This window comes from Staurois parvus, unplaced genomic scaffold, assembly GCF_062004578.1.
Source record: "Staurois parvus isolate SC_StPar_1 unplaced genomic scaffold, SC_StPar_1.0 ptg001805l, whole genome shotgun sequence".
Classification (NCBI taxonomy): Eukaryota; Metazoa; Chordata; class Amphibia; order Anura; family Ranidae; genus Staurois; species Staurois parvus.
Genome location: NW_028319601.1, coordinates 1 through 21,525, shown reverse-complemented (window position 1 = coordinate 21,525; position 21,525 = coordinate 1). Strand labels below are relative to the sequence as shown.

The window sequence follows — 21,525 nt, the reverse complement described above, 5'->3', positions numbered from 1 at the left end:
CCTTAATGGGGAGCGGGGGAGCAGTCCTTAAAGTGGAACTTCCCCTTTTGGGTGGACCTCCACTTTAAGATTCAACATAATTATGAGTGGAATGCTTTTTTGTTGTTTTGTATCACTAAGTACAAGGTACAAAATAATTTTGAAGCCTTAGGCTGGCCAAACATGGTTCATTTTTTTTTTCAATGAGCCAGCAGGCTGATTAAAAAAAACCAAATGGATTCCCCCATCCACACATATGAACTGGAAGGACAAATCCTTCCCACTGTGCCATTGCAAGCTGCTGATTGACAAACGTTTTCCAAAAGTCCCTTTGAGAGGGCATAGTCATGGTCCCTGCTGAACCAGCTGAATTCCAATCTATCTATGGGCAGCATTAGTTTAGTAAAACAAAACAAAAAAAAAAATTTGCAGCTAGCAAGACATGTCCTGTGCTGCCTGCAAGTAATGTGTGTCCTTGTGCTGTTTGCTCCTCTATTGCCTGAAATCATCCTCCATCTACTCAACCTCTACCCCTGCTGCCTTAATCTTTCAGTGCAGCAGGGATTAATAGACCTGAGGGAGCTGTGATAGGCAGTCATCAAGAGTGCCTGACTATGCCCACCCTTTCCACCCTGCCCCGTTATTCATACAGGCAGTACTACAGCTGCTATCAATGAAACATGATCTATGCATGGAGAACGTTCAGATGATTGAAAGATCCTCCCTCCTCCAATCACAGATAATTTTTCATTCATAGACGCTGTAGTATGGCTTTTATGAATGGAGGAGTTGAGCAGAAAGGGCAGGCATAGTCAGGCTCTCTGGATGAGTGCCTGTCACAGCTCCCTCATTTCTATTAACCCCTGCTGCAGTGGAAGGTTTAAATAAGAAAAAGCGAGCGCTCATAAAATAAATGTATAAGCAGCTAGAACACTAGAGGGAATCGCAAAAGCCTCGCGTTTTGACAAATAAAATAATAAAGTGCAGCGCTAAAAGGATCAACATATAAAAACGTTCGTTCACAGAAGTTTGTGCAGAAATGAATATATATATGACTATATATATATATATATATATATATATATATGTATATATATATATATGTGTGTGTGTGCAACTCCAAACTGCTGCTTGCACAGCTGTAAATATTCCAAATGGCTTGTGACAGAGGGTATGATAGAAATGCGCACTCACCGACTGCGCATAGGAAATGCGCATATAATATCCATCAATAGTCATGTTGGGTGCAGAATCCCTCATGGAGGTGTTGTCATCAAGCAGTAATCAGCAGGACTCAGAGGACTCCTTTAGGATATGGGTAAACCGCCTGAGCAAGAGGCTCCCTCCTCTGGATGTTGGATGTAGTAAACTGTAAGTGTGAATCAGCCCCTCAAATTGGGGCCAAAGAGAAGAAAGTACCAATAGTGTAGTATTTCCTGGACTTTATTTAGTGTAAATCATAAAAATGTACTTGGTCAGTAGTGACAGTGCAATATCCAATGATAGAAAGAGCACAGTGGCTGTACTGATCTAAGGCAAGATGGCCGCCGGACCTTCTCGTGGTCCTCGGCGGGAGAGGCGTCACATGCTGTCAGCTCCTCCTAAGGCCTTTCGTGCTAAGGCACATCATCAGATTCACACATACAGTTTACTACATCCAACATCCAGAGGAGGGAGCCTCTTTCTCTTTAAGTAGCCATTATACTGGCTCTGAATAGACAGGTCTTTCAGTGCCATGATAAAACTTCTGGTAGTTGGCTGTACTGTCATGCTATTTTGACATTTCATATGACAGTCTCGGGGTTGGATGCAATCCACCGTATGCATGTAGGTGACGTGACTTTTCAGGTCCTTGGTGCCATATCTGGAACACACTTTGAGTCCAGACTAGCAGCATCTGAAATAGCTAGGAATTTAAAATAAAACTATAGCAAAAAAAAACTTTTTTTTTTCATTTAACATAGAATAAGGAAGAGTTCTAACCCCTGTCAGATTTTTTTTTTTTGCCATCTGTGTCCCATTGGGGAGATTTCCCTTCACTTCCTGTCCCATAGCCAAACAGAAAGTGAGCGAAATCCCTGCATATTAAGAGAATCCCTACAAGAACAAGGGCCCCCGTTGGAAGATTTCCCCTCTATTACTTTTTCTGGGGACAGCCCAAAATGTGGGATTTTCCTTAACTTTCACTTTTGATGATGATGGTAAACAGGACAAATAAAGAGGGTGAATGTCCTTAACGGGGCGCAGACAGCATTAAAGACCTATTACGTTTTGTAATCATCATCATTCTGTCCAAAACTATAAAGTTCTGCCTTTAGTTATAGTGTGATGATACAGTAAGTGTGGTGTAAGGAAGTGTAATGATACAGTAGGGGATGTCATGTGCCAAGGCTAGGAGCCAAGATCACAGCTTAGAAAGACTGATTTTGAAAACAAACTGTGTACACACAAGGGAAAACATCTGCAGCTGACTTCTTTGGAGCAGTAATGGTGTGCAAGGCTGGTGTAGTGAGGATCACTTGTTTCATTTCTCCTTCAGAGCATATTTGACCTCTTTGCTTAGTGATAAGACATATATGCTGTGGAAAATAGTATACATAGAAAAATGTGTATGTTGGAGTAGTCAGTGTGAGTCAGTGTATCGCTCCCTCATCCTGTATGGGTACTTCATTTCCTCTTTTGAAGGGAAGTATATGTTTTGTTTTGAAATTGTCATGGAAATGGCCCTCCCTGTGGCTCCTTCACGTAGCTGTCCGTTCTGTCATTTGCAGTGTGTGCTGCCTTTACCACATTAATTAGCTAAGATGGATAGCATAACTGAATTTTACAGAAAATGTTACTTACATGATATCTAAATGATATGTTTAAAGCTTTACTGTACATTTCTGAAAAATTCACAAATCATACCACATTAAGACAAAAAGGTAGATTGTGTCTCTTGTTTGTTTAGGAGAGCAGAAAGAAGTAAAATAGAGCCATGTCTTTGGGCCACACAGGTTTAGAAACCGTGATAAAATAGCAGATTTCACTATACATAATATAGTGTATCTATATCAAAATTTAAGAGTATAGAATATCCGTTTACAATGTTTACCTTCTGCTATATTTGCTAAGTTTCCTTATGGTTAGACTGTGTTTGTTATATTTATTATTTTAACTTCTGTCCATTGACTACATTTTTTGGCATAATTATAAAAAAGCAACTAATCTGTTTTTGCAACAGCTGCAAAAAATGTGGCATTTGCCGAAAATCCTGAGTGTCTGAAGAGAGAAATAAAAAAACAGAGGTATACCTCTCAGACAAACAATTCAGATCAATCCACAACAGGTGCAGGCTCTGGCTTGCCACCACACATGATGCAATAGGAAAAAGGGTCAGCCGCACACCAGAGGATAGATGAATATAGTGTGTATTTATTGATCCATAGGACACACAAAACACCACGACATGAATACACGACTGTTAACAGGTCCTGTATTCATGTCCTGGTGTTTTGTGTGTCCTATGGATTAATAAATACATGCTATATTCATCTATCCTCCGGTGTGCAGCTGACCCTTCTTCCTATTGTCTGAAGAGAGAGACTGTCAATAAAAGCACTGTATGTGTATATATTGATAACTGAGCCTATGGTGGTGTACTTTTGTGTCTGATCATTGTGCATCTGGCTGATGTAATGTTCCCTTTTTTTTCCAGCTGAGTCACTGAGACCACAGCATGTGCAGCTGTGTAGGATATCCCCCTGGTATCCACAGCTGCGCTGTTGCTGTTTTTCTCTTGAAAGGGTCAATGCAAATATAGAGTAAAGCTGGCCATACATTGCTAAAATTTCATCCAATTTCTTAATTGCTTAATTTGAAGTTTGGGTGTCGCTGTTGGTTCAACAAAACTCTATTGAAAAATTGACTGAGCTGGAAAGTAAACTGTTGGCTGAACAGTGACTGTATCCTGGCAGCTGCAGTTAATGTTCAGGTATTCAACGGCTGCATGGATGGGAGGAATCTTGATTTTTTTTTTTTTGTAGTTCAGACCACAGACTGAAGGAGAGAAATCTAGCCAAGTATGCTAGGTAGTAGCTGAAGACTTGTACAGCAACTCCGTGAACTTTATCTGTCCTCTGAACTGTGTCATCCTCTAAGGTACTGTGAACTGGTATGTCACTGCAGAAACCACAATGTCTTGTGTCATCTTCTTTCTAGAAGATATTAAACCACAGGGTGTGATTGCATCTTTTAGCAAAGATTTCCTCTGTAATGCACAGCTTTATCCATACACTTACAATGGGGTTAATTTACTAAAGGCAAATAGTCTGTGCACTGCAAATGCAGTTGCTCTAGATCTGAGGGGAAGCTCTGAAATGAAGGGAAACTCTGCTGACTTCTATCGTCCAATCATGTGCAAGCAAAAATGCTGTTTTCTATTTTCCTTGCATGTGATTGGGTATTCTATGCAAAGTGAAGCTTTACCTCATTTACTAAGCTCTGGAGCACGTGCACTTGCAGTGCACAGTATATTTGCCTTTAGTAAATCAACTCCAATATCTTTACCTATGTTAACCTCTTCAAATAAAAATAATATTTGTGATCCATAGATATGTGGCCTTCGCAGTAGGTTTTATCATATTTATAAAGGCATTATAAATCTTTCTAACTGCACCTTGTGTTTTTCACCTACATAAGATTTGTACAGATCATGTAGTTTCATGGTGTCATTTGATGGCCTGTACACACAGTCTGTAGTAGAGAAAATCTTCACATTCCAGTCTCAGAAGTTTCTGTTTGTTTAGTAAGATGAGGCGTGTGGCATGGCATTGTACAGGTTAACACATGATCTTCGTCTGTAGTCTGAGAATTAACATTTCCTGTGAAGAAACTATGTATCCCTCAACCCCTAGATCGCTTAGTCTAGTGCTCTGCAGCTGAGAGCTAAATAATAATTATATTTGAAACAGGCAGAGCAGTTAAGGAGAGCTTAACACTGGAAGAATTAAATAAACAGTGTAGCGCTAACAAAACTAAAAATAAGTGAACAAGTGATTGAAATACATAAATAAACTTAATACATGCTAAACAGTCCCCTTGTTATGCACACCAGGGAGATTTACATAAATCAATAAATAGTGTCATACCTGCATTCCCTCTCATAGAGAATATCCAGTGCACATAGTGAAATAAAACACCATAATTCAATACTGTGAAAAAACACACAATAGTGCACATCAACTGTGAGCCAATAATTAGTTCAAAAATTCCAAAATCCACGATGCTTATAGTGGTCCTCCCACTTCACTCTCTTAATCAATCGTGCTGTGTACGTGATTCACAAGTGCCCATCCTCCAATATCCGAAATGCCCCCTCACCGCCTTACTTAGACCCCAACAGGGCCAGCTCGCTTTAGGGATCAACCGATCCTGTAAGAACAGACTCCTCTCAGGATTCCCTTCACTGATGGTAAGCGTCTCCAGCCTTCACCAAACTAGCAGCCAGCTCCTCCCAGGGTCATAATAAAATACAAGCAGAGACCCTCCATAGTGTAACCGGTTTATTGAATAAGTATTTAATTTAAAAAGTAATGCACTCACATTTCAAACGTCTTATCTCCAGCTTTTTTACCACATGCTATGGCTGTACTGCATGGGTATCTGAAATAAGGTGATCCAATATGGCCCCCACGCCGGAAATGATGTAACCACGTTACCGGAAGTTCCTCCCCGCGTACCGACGCGCTGCGTCACGTTTAGCACGTGACTTCCTGAGGGTCAACGTGACGCAACGCGTCGGTACGCGGGGAGGAACTTCCGGTAACGTGGTGACAGTTGATGTGCACTATTGTGTGTTTTTCACAGTATTGAATTATGGTGTTTTATTTCACTATGTGCACTGGATATTCCCTATGAGAGGGAATTCACGTATGACACTATTTATTGATTTATTTATGTAAATCTCCCCGGTGTGCATAACAAGGGGACTGTTTAGCATGTATTAAGTCTATTTATGTATTTCAATCACTTGTTCACTTATTTTTAGTTCTGTTAGTGCTACACTGTTTATTTAATTGTTTCATTCACTTATTGGGTATAAGGTTAGTGTCAGCAGCTTTGAGGGCAGGACTCCATTTAAGCGCAGGAGGATTTTTCATCACATTTGTTTAACACTGGAAGAGATGTCTTTTCATCGATTAGCACTTGCACATTTCTGATGCAAGAGAAAATGGCCATGCATGCACTGGAGGCTGTGTGACCTGGAGCACGAAGCTGCTTAACTCTAGGGACAGGCTAGGTGAATGAATACATGGACATAGGGATGCTGATGCAGCCACAACACATGAGCCCATCATTACAAGGTAAGGCAAACAACACAGGGAATATAACTACGCTACTACGTAGTCAAAACATTTTAAAGTGTGCAATGCCTTTGGATTACTGCATTCCTTTGCTTGCATTCCAATGGTTATATCCTAGAAGTTTATTGATGTGACTGTACAGAGTACACATTTTTTGTTTAGAAAAAGGAATAGTGATGCCAGGGTGGGTGGCTTATAGTAAACAATTAAGATTCCTCCTTCACTGATCTGAATCCAGTAAATGAAATGTGGTAGATATAGGTTACTGCGCCTTGCACACTATTGTTGCACTTTGTGCTACCTCATTAAATATGCTGGAGTCTATTATATATTGATTTTAATATTCAGCTACTTTGTGGTATTATAATTTGTGCTCAGAATGATTCTAATGATGGTGCTGAGTCAGAAATTATCCTAACTGGAATTTAGCTTTGAGGGATTGAGTTTAGGAGAAGATGACATCAGGGAAAACCATGTGAGTGGGCGGTAGGGACAGAATAGAGCTACAACAAAGGGAAACGCCTTGCTTGTAAGAGATGTTCCGATTGCTGAATTGTGCTTTTCTCAGAAATCTTTTTTTTTTTTCAAATGCCAATCCAAAATATTGACCTTAGCCCAGTGTATTGAGTTTGTAGGCATGCTTGGTGAGTTAAGTATTTGCTTACCTAGAGTTATAAATATACATTTTTGAAAACAACCTTGGCAAGTAAAAAAAAAAAGTGGCCACAAAGCTGACACTTCTGTGCAAAACTACGCTCCCCACCCCACCCCTTCTGCTGCACACGGTGATTTTTCCTATCTACCTCCACATCATTACTGTGTCTGTAGAGCAGGAAATTTGGGGAACTCTCTATGACACAGTGACAGAAAATCATACATTATTTTTCTTTAGTAGAGTGGAGAAGGGAAGAACATCTTTCATATGAGAACTTTGTGTCCCAACTTCCCCACGCTTCTTGTCCAAGTGACATACAGTATGTGAGTACATAAGTGTAAGGAAATCTACAATAAATATAGCTATAATTTAAAACCTTGCAGAGGTTTTAAAACTTCCCAATTCTATCCAAAACTTTAAAGTGATACTAAATCCAGACAATTTCACTTGCTTTATTCATTCTAATAATTTATGTATTCTAAGTATGCCATTGTAGTTTTAAAAAAAAAATAAAACCGTTAAGTACCTTTTTTGTATCGGCGTATGTGACACTTCCTATTATCTTGGTCAAGTGCAGGGAAACATCCTAGAAGGAGCTTCTAATCCTCTGTAACGTGTTCTATACTTCAGCAGAGGAGGCCTGATCTATGACCCTGTGTCTGCACAGATCTGATTGGCTCTGTGGTGATCACATGGCCACCAAAAAGCAAAAGAAAGAAAAGCAACTGTCATAATACTGAATCAAAATACACATTTAAAAGAGAAGGTGAGATTTTCTTTTTTTTTCCCAAGTTATACTCGCCTAGGTGGATGCAGCATCGGTCCCCCACCAGCTCAAAGTGAGAGAACTCAGCGATCACATGATCGCTGAGCTCTTACCACTGCTATAAGCAGAGAGCGGCGACTGTCAGTCACCTCTGTCTGCCCCACCACCCCCGCGCTTATTGGAGTGCTGGGCTGTAGAGGGGGAGGGAGTGGCTGGCTCAGGCTTTAAAGTCAGGAGTGCATCCTGACTTTAAAGTCGGCATCTTTTCCCAGCCTGGACCAGCTGAGCGATAAACAGGTCAAAGGAGTGCAGAACTGCACTCCTGTGATCCACAGGAGAAGTACAACTTTGGCTGTACTTCTCCTTTAATAACACAGGTATGTTTTAAAACATCATAACTAATATAAATGTGAAATCACATGTCAATATACATTGTTTTACAAGGAGGCGGTGCCTCCATCAATCAAGATTTAATATCCCACCCCAGTGTAATTTGCTACTTAGTGGGCATGGAGGATGGAGGGAGTGGGCTGTAATTTATCTTCTGTGTACGTGTGCGACTGCATAGTCACTTGACCTGCACAGATAGGATCAGGGAGGAAAAGCCTTGCGTTGAAACTCACAGGAAGCAAAGCATGCACACTTGCTTGCTAAGAGCCGGTTTACAGAATCTGCAGCTGGATCCGGGACACAGGAGGGAAGTGCAGGCAGCAGCAGGATCAAAATACAGAACACAAAATATTTAATGCCTGAGTGAGTATGATAAGCATGTAACACTGAATGTACTGGAAGGTTTTATTGTTGGGGGTTTAGTGACACTTTAATGACTCTTTGGCTTTAAGTGGATTTGTAACCACATTCCCTGATATACTGATCATTAGAGGGGGCAATTTTCAAATTTGTATGAGTTATACAGTAATGAAAAACCAGAACATCAAACAAGTTAAAACATGAGTCGTGTCAAAATTGTTAAGTAGTTGTTGCAATTATATTACAAATGTGTACTTAAAGATGAATTCCAGGTATGCATATTTTTATTTAGTTACATTGGTCCAATGTAAAGCACTGTAACAATGCATATACCATAACTAGTCAATCCCCCTGGAAGCTGGAAATCACTGTAGTGTGCACCGCTACTACAATGATCTCCACGTGCTTTCATGTCCCATGCCAAACAGGTGCCTTGCTGCACTGTGAACACTGGAGGTTGCTTGCTTGGAATGGGCACCATTCAGATAGTGCTTTGCATTTTCTCAATGAATGTAAAGCATTTACTGATTGGATGTGGTGGAGAAGCAATGTTGTGATGTTATGATCTCTACCTGGTCCATTTAGAGAATGCATTGCATTCACTGAGAAATTGCAACGTGTTCTTAGAATGCCTCCTGTGCCAAGCAAATATCTTCCTATGTTCAGTAAGCAGTAAGGCAGCCACTTGGCACAGGACTCAGAACCTAGCAGAGATCACTGTACTAGTAGTGCCTATTACAATGATTTACAACTTCCTCGATGATCTCACAAGTATGGTATATCCATAATTACAGTTGTGTTCAAAATAATAGCAGTCAGACATCACTAACCTGATCAATCACTGTTTTTGGTAGAAATTATATTTCTACATGGCAAATAATTTACTAGCAGGTGTAGTAGAGTAATAGAAATCCAACAGACCCAACAGTCATGACATGCATGCTGCTGATTCTGTATCATTGAATCACTAATTGAAAGAGGCATGTTCAAAATAATAGCAGTGTGGAGTTCTATTAGTGAGGTCATTCATTCTTTGAAAAACAGGTAGCAATTATTGCACTTATTTAAGGAAGGAAGGCAGCAAATGTTGTACATGCTGGTTACAGTGCATTTCTCTCTGAAATTCTGAAGAAAATGGGTCGTTCCAGAAATTGTTCAGAAGAACAGCGTACCTTGATTAAAAAGTTGATTGGAGAGGGGAAAACATATAAAGAAGTGCAGAAAATGATATGCTGCTCAGCTAAAATGATCGCAAATGCTTTAAAATGGCAACCAAAACCTGAAAGATGTGGAAGAAAGCGAAAAACTACCATTCAAATGGATAGAATAGCCAAAATGGCAAGGACTCAGCCAACAATCAGCTCCAGGAGGATCAAAGAAGGTCTAAAGTTACCTGTGAGTACTGTTACAATTAGAAGATGCCTATGTGAAGCCAAGCTATCTGCAAGAAGCCCCCACAAAGTCCCAATGTTGAAAAAAAGACGTGCTGAAGAGGTTACAATTTGCCAAAGAGCACATTGACTGGCCTACAGAGAAATGGCGCAACATTTCGTGGACTGATGAAAGTAAGATTGTTCTTTTTGGTTCTAGTGGCTGGAGACAGTTTGTCAGACGACCCCCAAACACTGAATTCAAGCCACAATACACTGTGAAGACAGTGAAGCATGGTTGCGCAAGCATCATGATACGGGGATGTTTCTCATACTACGGTGTTGGGCCTATTTATCGCATACCAGGGATCATGGATCAGTTTGAATACATCAGAATACTTGAAGAGGTCATGCTGCCTTATGCTGAAGAGGAAATGCCCTTGAAATGGGTGTTCCAACAAGACAACAACCCCAAACACACCAGTAAACGTGCAACATCTTGGTTCCAGACCAACAAGATTGACATTATGGAGTGGCCAGCCCAATCCCCGGATTTTAATCCAATAGAAAACTTGTGGGGTGACATCAAAAATGCAGTTTTTGAGGCAAAACCAAGAAATAGAGAAGAACTGTGGAATGTAGTCCAATCATCCTGGGCTGGAATACCTGTTCACAGGTGCCAGAAGTTGGTTGACTCCATGCAACACAGATGTACAGCAGTTCTCAGAAACAGTGCTTATACAACTAAATATTAAGTGATTCAAAGGAAAGCAAAATCTTCAAACATTTTTCAGTTTATATAGTGAATGTTTGAGTTTGTAAAGAAGAATACAAACACTGCTATTTTTTTGAACAGTCTAATATTCACTTTTCTCCAATTTTTTTAGAGGAACAACACACATTTGATATATTTTTCTTCATGTTTTGATTTGGAATAGAATGTGTAGTGTTCCCAATGCATTTGTGTGTATGGAAATAAAAGCTATTAGAAGGATTTTGAGCTTTAATCACTTTTTTCAACACACTGCTATTATTTTGAACACAACTGTACATTGGTTCAAGCTGGACCAATGTAGAAACTTAAAAATATTTCTGCTTAGAATAGAATAAAATCTTTAAAAAGTCCATTGTAACATGTGATTAATATGTAGCTAAAAGCAGATTTTAATACATAAGCATGCCAATATGAAGATGCAAATATGTGACTGATTTGTAAAAAGTTATACTTACTTGGTAAGGACTAAAACCAAGCTTTATCCGTTTATTTAAGTTGTAAACAATACAATTTAATACATCATTATATAAGTTTGTACAAATGATAATATAAATTCTGCACTTTTCCAGGGAACTTGCGCATAGCCTTCTTCACATGGAGGTACAGGTGTGTTTGAGGGCCTGTCTTTAGAAAATGTCAGGGTCTTATGAGAGGAAGCCACACCTTTCCTGAACACTGCACTGGCATCCTCTTTACTCCTCCAGCAGTGCTGCCCTGATATTTTTATAGAAGGTGTGCCTGGTTTTCTGCATGTAATGTACATGTTATGTTTGTAAGATTATAGCTGAAATTACACTCAGTAAGTACTGACTTTACACTAGTAAAAACCACATTCGATACCTATTTATGATGCTCTGTAGTGATGCAGCCCAAGTGGGTGTCCTGTCAAGAAATAATGTATCTCAGGGATAAACATTATTAGTTTTCTTTACAGCAATTTGTGACGGCCTAGAAAATTCAAAGTAGCTGTCAGTTTTGTTGTATTGGGCAAGCTGATGAAGGGGGAATCACTTTCTGAAAGCTCATTTTATTGTGTCCCTGTCTGTATATTATTATTATTATACAGGATTTATGTATCACCAACAGTTTACGCAGCACTTTACGACATAAGGGCAGACAGTATAATTACAATTTAATTTAACAGAGGAAGGATCACAGGGCCCTGCTTGTTAGATTAAAGATAGAGTTGCTCTCCAAACGAAGACATGCTCTGCCACTTCTGTGTAGTGTGGTCAACAATTCCACCTTCCTTTCCTCTTATACCTGAGACCTTTCAATGCTATAAATAAACCTAGATTACACCTTGAAGCATTTTCCACGATCTGTCACCTCTTTCTTTTCAATCAACAAACCAACTAGTGCCATGTGATGCAGAGGCCCAGCACTTAGCTAGTCATTGGGTTCTAAGGAGGAATGGATCCTTTCCACTTGACATTGCTTCCACTGTTCTTCAGTGCAGTTAAATACATTGTCAATAGCCTGTCCTAGTCTGTTATTGAAGGGTGAAGGAGCAACAGCAGATTCTGTGCTCTGTTCTTATCACCTAGCTCTCTGTACTGGACTACCAAGATTGTCCAAAGTGGTGGAGTAGGGCTATGCAACCTTTTTCACATTAAATATTGTAGCACATTGTAGTCTTAGGTTGTTTTACATTTTTGCAGTTATAGTTTTACTGCTAATGGCAAGTTAAACTCATTAATTGTTATATACTAATGAATGAGTTTAACTTGCCATTAGCAGCACAATGAATGGAAAAATTGATACACATACAAAATACGTTCAGGCCCAATATATGCTCTTCAGTCTCTGATCATCCCCAATGCATGCGCTTAAGACCTCTGACCACCTCCAATGCATGCACGGTAGACCTCTGACCACCTCCAATGCATGCACGGTAGACCTCTGACCACCCCCAATGCATGCACGGTAGACCTCTGACCACCCCCAATGCATGCACGGTAGACCTCTGACCACCCCCAATGCATGCACGGTAGACCTCTGACCACCCCCAATGCATGCACGGTAGACCTCTGACCACCCCCAATGCATGCACGGTAGACCTCTGACCACCCCCAATGCATGCACGGTAGACCTCTGGCCACCCCCAATGCATGCACGGTAGACCACTGACCACCCCCAATGCATGCATTTCAGTCCTCTGACCATCCTTAATGCATACATTTCAGACCTCTGACCATCCCCAATGCATGCATGTCAAATCTCAGATCAGCCCCAATGCATAAACCCTAAAACTCAGACTGGCCCTAATGCGTAAACTTCAGGCTGCAGATCAGCCACAAACCCTGTACCTTTAGGAATTCAGGGTCCTGCTGTAACTGTGTGGGCAAGCTTCTTCTGCACAGCTCCCCAATGTCCTCAGACACCAAAAATTACATTATAACATAACACTACTTGGGTACTGTAATACATGATGAGGTTGTCTGTGAAAGTGAGGGGATGACTATCGTACAGAGGTGGAACACCTGGGGCTCTTTCTTAACTTGCAGGCTATGCTAGCTCTAATAGTACCACACAGGCTGCACATGACGTAAGAGGAGAGAGAAGACAAGAAAGTATACCGAATACTGAATGAGAATGTCATGTGCTGTGGCATGCGGTTATGTGACATGTATTGAATATAGAGTTGTGAGACCACAGGAGCCCCTGGCATCCTTAATACCCCTTTACCCAACAATTATTCACAACCCCCTTCTATCACCTACCTCTTTTCACCCTCCTCGGATGTCTGTGGACCTGGCCTCTGCCAGTAAAAGTCTTCAAGAATTGAAGATACTGTGAATGTGACTGCCCAGTAGTGAGTTGTGGGTTCTATGGATGATTTCAGGGACGCGTTTGGGACAGATTTTGTAAATGACAGCCTAGTAATTTGTCAGAACAAATGGCAGCATGCCAGCACAAATGGCATTACGGCTCTCCCTGCCTGGGCATGTGTTTTGGGGGTTGTTAATGCCTGTGGGTAGAGCCTGATAGGATTACAGTGGTGCCCATTGTTCTCCCAGTCCTACTGTACATGAGATTACAGGAAGCAGATACACTATATTGCCAAAAGTATTGGGAACGCCTGCCTTTACATGCACATGAACTTTAATGGCATCCTGGTCTTAGTCGGTAGGGTTCAATATTGAGTTGGCCCACCCTTTGCAGCTATAACAGCTTCAATTCTTCTGAGAAGGCTGTCCACAAGGTTTAGGAGTGTGTCTATGGGAATGTTTTACTATTCTTCCAGAAGCGCATTTGTGAGACCAGGCACTGATGTCAGACGAGGAGGCCTGGTGCGCAGTCTCTGCTCTAATTCATCCCAAGGTGTTCTGTTGGGTTGAGGTCAGGACTCTGTGCAGGCCAGTGAAGTTCCTCCACCCCAAACTTGCTCATCCATGTTTTTATGGACCTTGCTTTGGTCTGGTGCGCAGTCATGTTGGAAAAAACAGTTGGGGGCATGAAATTGTACAAAATGTCTTGGTATGCTGACGTCTTAAGAACTCCCTTCACTGGAATTAAGGGGCCAAGACCAACGCCTGACAAAAAACCCCACCCCTCCACCAAACTTTACATTTGGCACAATGCAGTTAGGCAAGTACCATTTTCCTGGCAGCCGCCAAACCCAGACACGTCCATCAGATTGCCAGACAGAGAAGCCTGATTCATCACTCCAGAGAACACATCTCCACTGCTCTAAATGTCATTGCTCTACACCACTGCGTCCGACGCTTTGCATTGCACTTGGTAATGTAAGGTTTGGATGCAGCTGCTCGGTCATGGAAACCCATTCCATGAAGCTCTGTACACACTGTTGTGTTAAACTGAAGACCATAGCTAGGTTCTATAGCTATTGCCTCTGCAGACAGTTGGTGACTTATATGCAGTGTTCGCTTCAGCATGCGCTGACCCCGCTCCCACTTTGTTATAATACCACTAACAGTTGACCATGAAATATTTAGTAGCAAGGAAATTTTATGGATAGACTTAGTGCACAGGTGGCAACCTATCACGGTACCACGTTTGAATTCACTGAGCTCCTCAGAGTGACCCAAGCATTATGCCTGCCTTGGTGCTTGATTTTATTACACCTGTGGCCACGAAGGTGATTGGAATACCTGAATCCAATGATTTAGAGAGGTGTCCCAATACTTTTGGCAATATAGTGTATAAAGAGAGATTGCAGTACTATTTAAAAATACATTTTAGGGTTTTTATAAGTAATACGCAACTGAAGCAAATGTTGACTGCTTTAGAGAGGAACTGAACTTTCAAAGCTATTCCCAAAAAGGGCAGGTAGAGGACAAACCTGTAGTTTCCAGTATTGCCTGTGGTCTTTTTGTAGCTGATATTCTCTCATTACTGACTTACCGTGCCTTGTTCTGCACTGTCTCTGTGTGGGGGCAGCCATCTTAGCAAAGACATGAATTTGCTTCCATATGTCAATGCCGTCCAGCAAGAAGAACATTGTGAAGCACAGTAGTAATATCACCAAAGTTTACTCCAAATATCTTGAGAATAGCAGTCAGAAGCAGCATTAAATTCACACTGTACATACACCAATGAGCCATGACATAATGACCACTGAGAGGTAAAGTAAATAACATCTAATTCCAATGGCACCTGAAAGTGGGCAGGCTATATTAGCCAGCAAAAGATCATGTTGTCCCTGAAGTTGATTGGAGCAACTTTGACAAGGACCAAATTGTAAAGGCTAGACAAATGGTTCAGAGTGTTTGTGGAATGTTCCCGGTCTGCAGTGGTCAGGACCTACCAAAAATGGTCCAAGGAAGGAAAACCAGTGAGCCACAACAGGGTCATTGGGCATCCAAGGCTCAGTTATGCACATGGGGAGCAAAGGCTGGTTTGTGTAGTCCAATACAGTAGAAGAGCTACTGTAGCCAAATTGCAGAAAAAGCGAATGCTGAGTCCCATAGGTGTCATTGCAGCTTATTGCGTTTGGGGCTCTGTAGCTGCAGACTGGTCAGGGTGCCCATGCTGACCTGTGTGCACAGCCAAAACCACCAAAAGTGGGCATCAGGACTGAATAACAGAGCAATAGAAGAATGTATATTTGAGGTGTTGACTTGGCCACATTCTTCAGATTCTTGGAGGCCCTACTGCCTCACATACTAAGAAGCTCACTTCTGTTTTATAGGAGAAATTGTGAACAAAAGTTCCATTTGTTAGAGTACTGCTTAGGCACAACTAACATTTCTCAATGCTTTCTATAACATGGCAAATCTACACTTAAGTTTAGGTCCACTTTTACGGATAAAAATGGGAAAACAAATTGTTGAATAAGCATTTTAAAATAAGGGCTAAAAAAGCCAAATGTGTTTTTAGCCCCTAATGGTTCTTTCTGGTGCAGCATGTAAGGCAAGCCATTGTGACTTGGGCTGTGCCTTGTGAAGCTGAAATTGTTGAATACACTGTTTAGTCTGGCAACACTCAAGAATAAATATGAGGCTGGATGAAGCACTTGGAAATATGAGGGATGTTGAAAACAACAACATTTTGTATTGCCTGCACGTTCATTGTAAGATGTTATTTAAACCTAGAAACCTGAATGTTTTTCCCTTCTTGTATAGGTCATGTTGATGCCTTTACTTCAAAGTTCTTCATGTTAGAAGAAGTCACTGCACAAAAACTAAAGGAAAAAGTCAGTGCATTCAAGTAAGTTTGACTGTATTGATTTTTCTTCTGTGGGTCCTGACTGTATTCCTGTTTACCTTGTAGTTCAGTGTGTACCCACTCTGGGGTGTTTAAATGTTGCATGCACTGTTCTCTAAATAAAATGCACGACTCCCCAAAATGAATGATGGTGTCCTCCTCTGACAACGCGGCTAGAAGGGAGACTAATTCGGGAGTTGCAGCGGGGACCACTTCAGAGACTAGTACTGATATTGACAAAAGAGATCACACAGAATGGAGCACTGTGTGTCTGTCAGTGATTGCTTTTACACATACTGTACACAGCCCACTCAATGGATGACATAGCGCTGGATTACACTAGTGCTTTCCACGGCAAGCCCTCACTGAAAGGCGTATTTGCATATAAGCAAAATTGTACCTGTTCCTGAACAGAGTTAGGTATGTAAATGTAAAGCGTATGTAATATCTGAGAGAAAAAAATTGCCCTATTTGGAGAGACTTTTGCACTATGGGCTGATCCACTCTGGTTGAAGGTGGCTGTATACAGCTCTATAGCCTTCTCCCTCCCAGGAATTACACATAACCATTCATGTACTGTGACTGGCAACTGAGGGGTAAGAGCACATGCACTGGGTACTGGCAGCTGAGGGATTACTTCACATAAGCAAAAGAACAGGTTTTGTGAGGTTAGAGCACACACATTGGATGCTGAGTGGTTAACTTACATAAGCTGGGTGCTTATGTAAAAATATCTGTCTAAAGATAAGTGCTGAGGAATTGAGAGTTGAGGAATGGTAATGAGGGGTTATCATAAATTGCCGGGACACAACACTGAGGCGTTAATACACCTGAGCTGGGGACTGGGTGTAAAGGTGTTAATGCTTTTCTGCTGGGGATAGGTCACTGAGGGCTTAATGACACAAACTAAATACAGTGTCTTGAAAAAGTATTCATACCTCTTGAACTTTTCTACATATTGTTATGTTACAATCAAAAACGTAAATATATTTAATTGGGATTCTATGTGATAGACCAACACAAAGTGGCACATAATTGTGAAGTGGAAGTAAAATGATAAATGGTTTTCAAAATTGTTTACAAATAAATATCTGTGCATTTGTATTCAGCCCCCGAGTCAATACTTTGTAGAACCACCCTTCACTGCAATGACAGCTGCAAGTCTTTTTGGGTATGTCTTTTCCAGCTTTGCACATCTAGAGAGTGAAATTCTTGCCCATTCTTCTTTGCAAAAGAGCTCAAGCTCTGTCAAACCGTAACCCCGCACAGGACGGCGTAGATGGTCCACAAAAGCAGGTGGGGCTCACTGAGCCATCCGAATTCGCCTGTTTTTGTGGACCATCTACGTTGTCGTGTTTGGGGTTACGGTTTACCTGGCTATTACCATTCAGGAGCTCGATGAGGGAATACGAAGAGGAGGAGGTTTCGCCTAAGTGATGGTGGTGGATTCTTGCTACTATCACTTTATACCTATGACTGGTCCATACCATCGGATGTGATGTTCCTGGAACTGAAGAGTAATAGTCTGCTGATCACCTGATGTGCTAACGTGTGCCAGATGATCCTCTGAGTTATCCTTTCGGATCCAGATGACCAGGAGTGGTTTGATATGCTCAAATGTGCGATTTATTGCGCTTTCTGGTTAGTGCAATATACATTAGCTTCCAGTGACTGGAGTCATGGAATTCACTTTATACAGATTTTGGACTTTATATTTATATATTTCTTTATTTGTCACAACTGCACTTTCTACGTCATATTTGGACGTTATTACCACCATCTAGTATAGTGCTTTGTGAGATGTTCAAAGCTTGGGATATTTTTGCATAACCTCACCCTGTTTTAAACTTCTCCACAGCCTTATCCCTGATCTGTCTGGTGTGTTGCTTGGCTTTCATGATGTTGTTTGTTCACTAATTTTCTATAACAAACCTCTGAGGGCTTCACAGAACAGCTGTATTTATATTGAGATTAAATCACACACAGGTGGACTCTATCAACTAATTAGGTGATTTCTGAAGGCAATTGGTTCCACTAAAATTTAGCTAGGGGTATCAGAGTAAAGGGGGTTGAATACAAATGCACACCACACTTTTCAGATATTTATTTGTAAAATATTTTGAAAACCATTTATCATTTTCCTTCCACTTCATAATTATGTGCCACTGTGTTGGTCTATCATCATAAAATCCCAGTAAAATACATTTACATTATTGGTTGTACCATGACAAAATGTGGAAAATTTCAAGGGGTATGAATACTTTTTCAAGGTGCTGTATTTGGCACTAGAGGGTGGATGTACATGCTCTTAAGATGACTGCATACACTGCAGACAGATCGCTGAGAATTTAATATACATACACTACAGACTGGTCACCAGTGGGTTAATGCCCGTACTCTTCGGATATGAAACTGAATAGAGAGCTCTGTGTATTGAAAGGGCATCTCATTGCTGATATAGATACTGGGTGTGATTGGCATTTGCTGGGGGCAGGATACAGAGGAAAGCCCAATGCGTATACTAACACACACAATCTTGGACTTCATACAATCTACATTTATTGAGAAGCATTGAGAAACTTACTTCTGCAGAGAAGGGGAAGAGCAGAGACTGATGCTGAAGTCAGTTGAGTGTAGAACCTCCAGATTATGTGTCTGAGCTCAGTGCATGTCTGTGGTGGATGACATGGACAGTGTTCAATATGCAATTTGTGTGGTATGACTATGACTGCAGACTAAGAACTCTCTGGAGGATAAAGTAGAGAAAGTCTGCGCTGGAGGAGGGATACAAGGAAATGACCAATCTGTGCATTTGCTGTAGGTGGGATATGGGGGAATGACTAATTTTTGTGTGCTGGAGGTGGGATATTACAGGGCAAAGATCAATGTGTGGGTGTGCTGGAGGAGGGATACAGGGGGAAGAACCTATGTGTTTGTGTTGGATATTAAAAGGGAAAGACCAATATTTGTAGGTCCTGGAGGTGAGATATTACAAGAACAAGACCAGTAAGTGTGTGTGTATGCTGGAGGAGGGATACAGGGGAAAAAACAGTGTATGTGTCTGAGGTGGGATCCTACAGGAAGAGGCAAATCACCCAGGGGTAATAATAAACGCTGACTTGGGTATTATCTTCAAATGGATAGTGAAATTGAGCTGTGAAAAGTAAACTCTGACCTAGGCATTATATTTACAATATTTTTTCTACACGACCCTGAAGCTTAAAATGATGGTAATTGCAATCTTTTATGTCTTAATTGTAAATTACAGGACACAAGACATGTAGTCATATATATAACCCCACTAACTGCTTTAGATGTCCTTAGATGATGAACCTCTTCTCTTATGGAGAAGTTTCTAAACAATTCTTTTTTATTTTTCTTCACTACTTTGACTGATACTTCTATGAAGATCCAACTGATTGTTGCTTCAGGCCCCCCTGGCAGTTTCTGGATTGATTATCTTCAATGTACATCAGGGGAACCATACCCGGATCCCACAGCATCGGGGCTGGTCTGTAATGATTTGTTCAGGCCATGTGATGCAACATGTGTGGTTAGCCTCAGGGTATTATACAGGTCCAGGGTCACGGTCCATTCCTATGCCACATAGGCCCTGGAGACCCATTTGCAGGTCTCGGGAACGAGCATGTACAAGTGCCTCCAGAGCAAGCGGCACTGAGGAAAAGCAGCAAAACACCAGGGCAATATTTTTTCCCTGGCATTCGAGCAAGGACTTACACTGACATAACTCTGTTCCTCTAATTCTAGCTCCCTCTAAAAAGCCTAACAGACAACCTATTTGACTAAGGCTAGGTTCACACCTATGCAGTTTGTGTTTGAGCCATTCCTGCATTTGCGTTGCGTTTTTGCACCTGCATTTTTTAATGCATTTTTTTCCTTGTTGCTAGGCAGATTTAAAACACACCACATGCTTTTTACGACAGCATTTCCATTGAAGTCTATAGAACCAAAAATTCAACTTTTTGCATTCAAAAAGTCCCTGACCCTTTCCAAAAAACGCACCAGGTGAAAATGCGGAGATGTGAATGTGTCCTATAGGAAATCATGTTAAATGGACTGTTCTGCGTTTCTGCAAAATGTTGCAGAAAACACTTAGGTGTGAACCTAGGGTAAGGTAGATTTCATTGCAGCTATGTTGGATTTCATTTGAAGACTCTGCACTTCTAGAACCTGTGGTCTTCAGGGCTCAGAAGTGCTTTTCTGCCTCTCCACTACCTGAATCTATTCAGGAGTCTGAACCAACTTCTTTGAAAAAGATATTGAAGAATGAGAAGTAGACAGGAGAAGATAATGCAAATTTCATCTCACTCACGTTATCTCTGTCTGCCAACCACAAGTACCTGTTTGCTTGTTCAGTTTGCACCTGCCCCGGCGTGGTGGCTAGGCACTATAGCATTGTGTATAAGCCTGGGGGCAACACCCACCCACTAGAGTTCCTACCGGTATGCCTGCTTGCCTTAAGGGACTCAGAGGCTTGGGCTCTACAGACAGAGATCTTCCTAATCCTCTATCAGAAATGGGGAACACAAGATGTGGACAACATAGTCTCCAGACTCAACAAAAACTCAACATGTATTCGACAAGGTCCAGGGATCCTTGGATCCCTGGAGTGGAAGCCCAGGTAATTCCTTGGTCTAAAATTAGACTGGTGTATGCATTGCCTTCTATGAGGATTCTTCCTTGATTATTCAACAAGATAGAGGACGAACATGTCCCGGTGATCCTCATTGCCCCAAATGGGCCCAAAAGAAATTGGTACACAGATTCCTGGCAAACAAGCCTTGGTCTCTTTCAAAACAGGGCAGACTACCAGTCATAAGGCTCTCTTTTTCCAACCCACTTCTCAATCACTGGCTTTAAAGGCATGGCTTTTGAAATCCAGATCCTAAAGGGCATATTCTGTCTCTTTTCTGACTGAAGCTCAAAACATAATATATTTGTTTCACAAAAACTTTATTGAATATTTTAATAGTACTTTCAACAAGCAGAACAAAATACCTAAAGGTAATATTTAGAGTTATTTGTACAGCAGAGGCAAGGATATTGAATTCTGCTTGAGTATTACAGTGGCAATAGTAGACAAAGGCAAAATATTACAATCAACAGAACACCATGGGCATCACCGATAGCTTTGGCGAGGGGGATATTAAAGGCGTTATAGGGAAGTGCTCACATCAGCAGGTAGGAATGCCGGG

At 41.2% G+C, this 21,525-nt stretch overlaps 1 protein-coding gene across 1 annotated transcript in view; it reads left to right on the top strand.

Annotated features, from left to right (window-relative positions):
• The window catches only part of ICE2 (interactor of little elongation complex ELL subunit 2), a gene marked incomplete at its 3' end in the record, with an annotated part of 111,479 nt that extends 90,528 nt beyond the window's left edge, over positions 1-20,951 (top strand). The window contains exons 13-14 of the mRNA XM_089663923.1: positions 16,228-16,312; positions 20,793-20,951. Coding sequence (XP_089520049.1) covers positions 16,228-16,312; positions 20,793-20,951 — 244 coding nt within the window. The remainder of the gene's footprint in view (positions 1-16,227; positions 16,313-20,792) is intronic.
• Between the last annotated feature and the right edge of the window lie 574 nt (positions 20,952-21,525).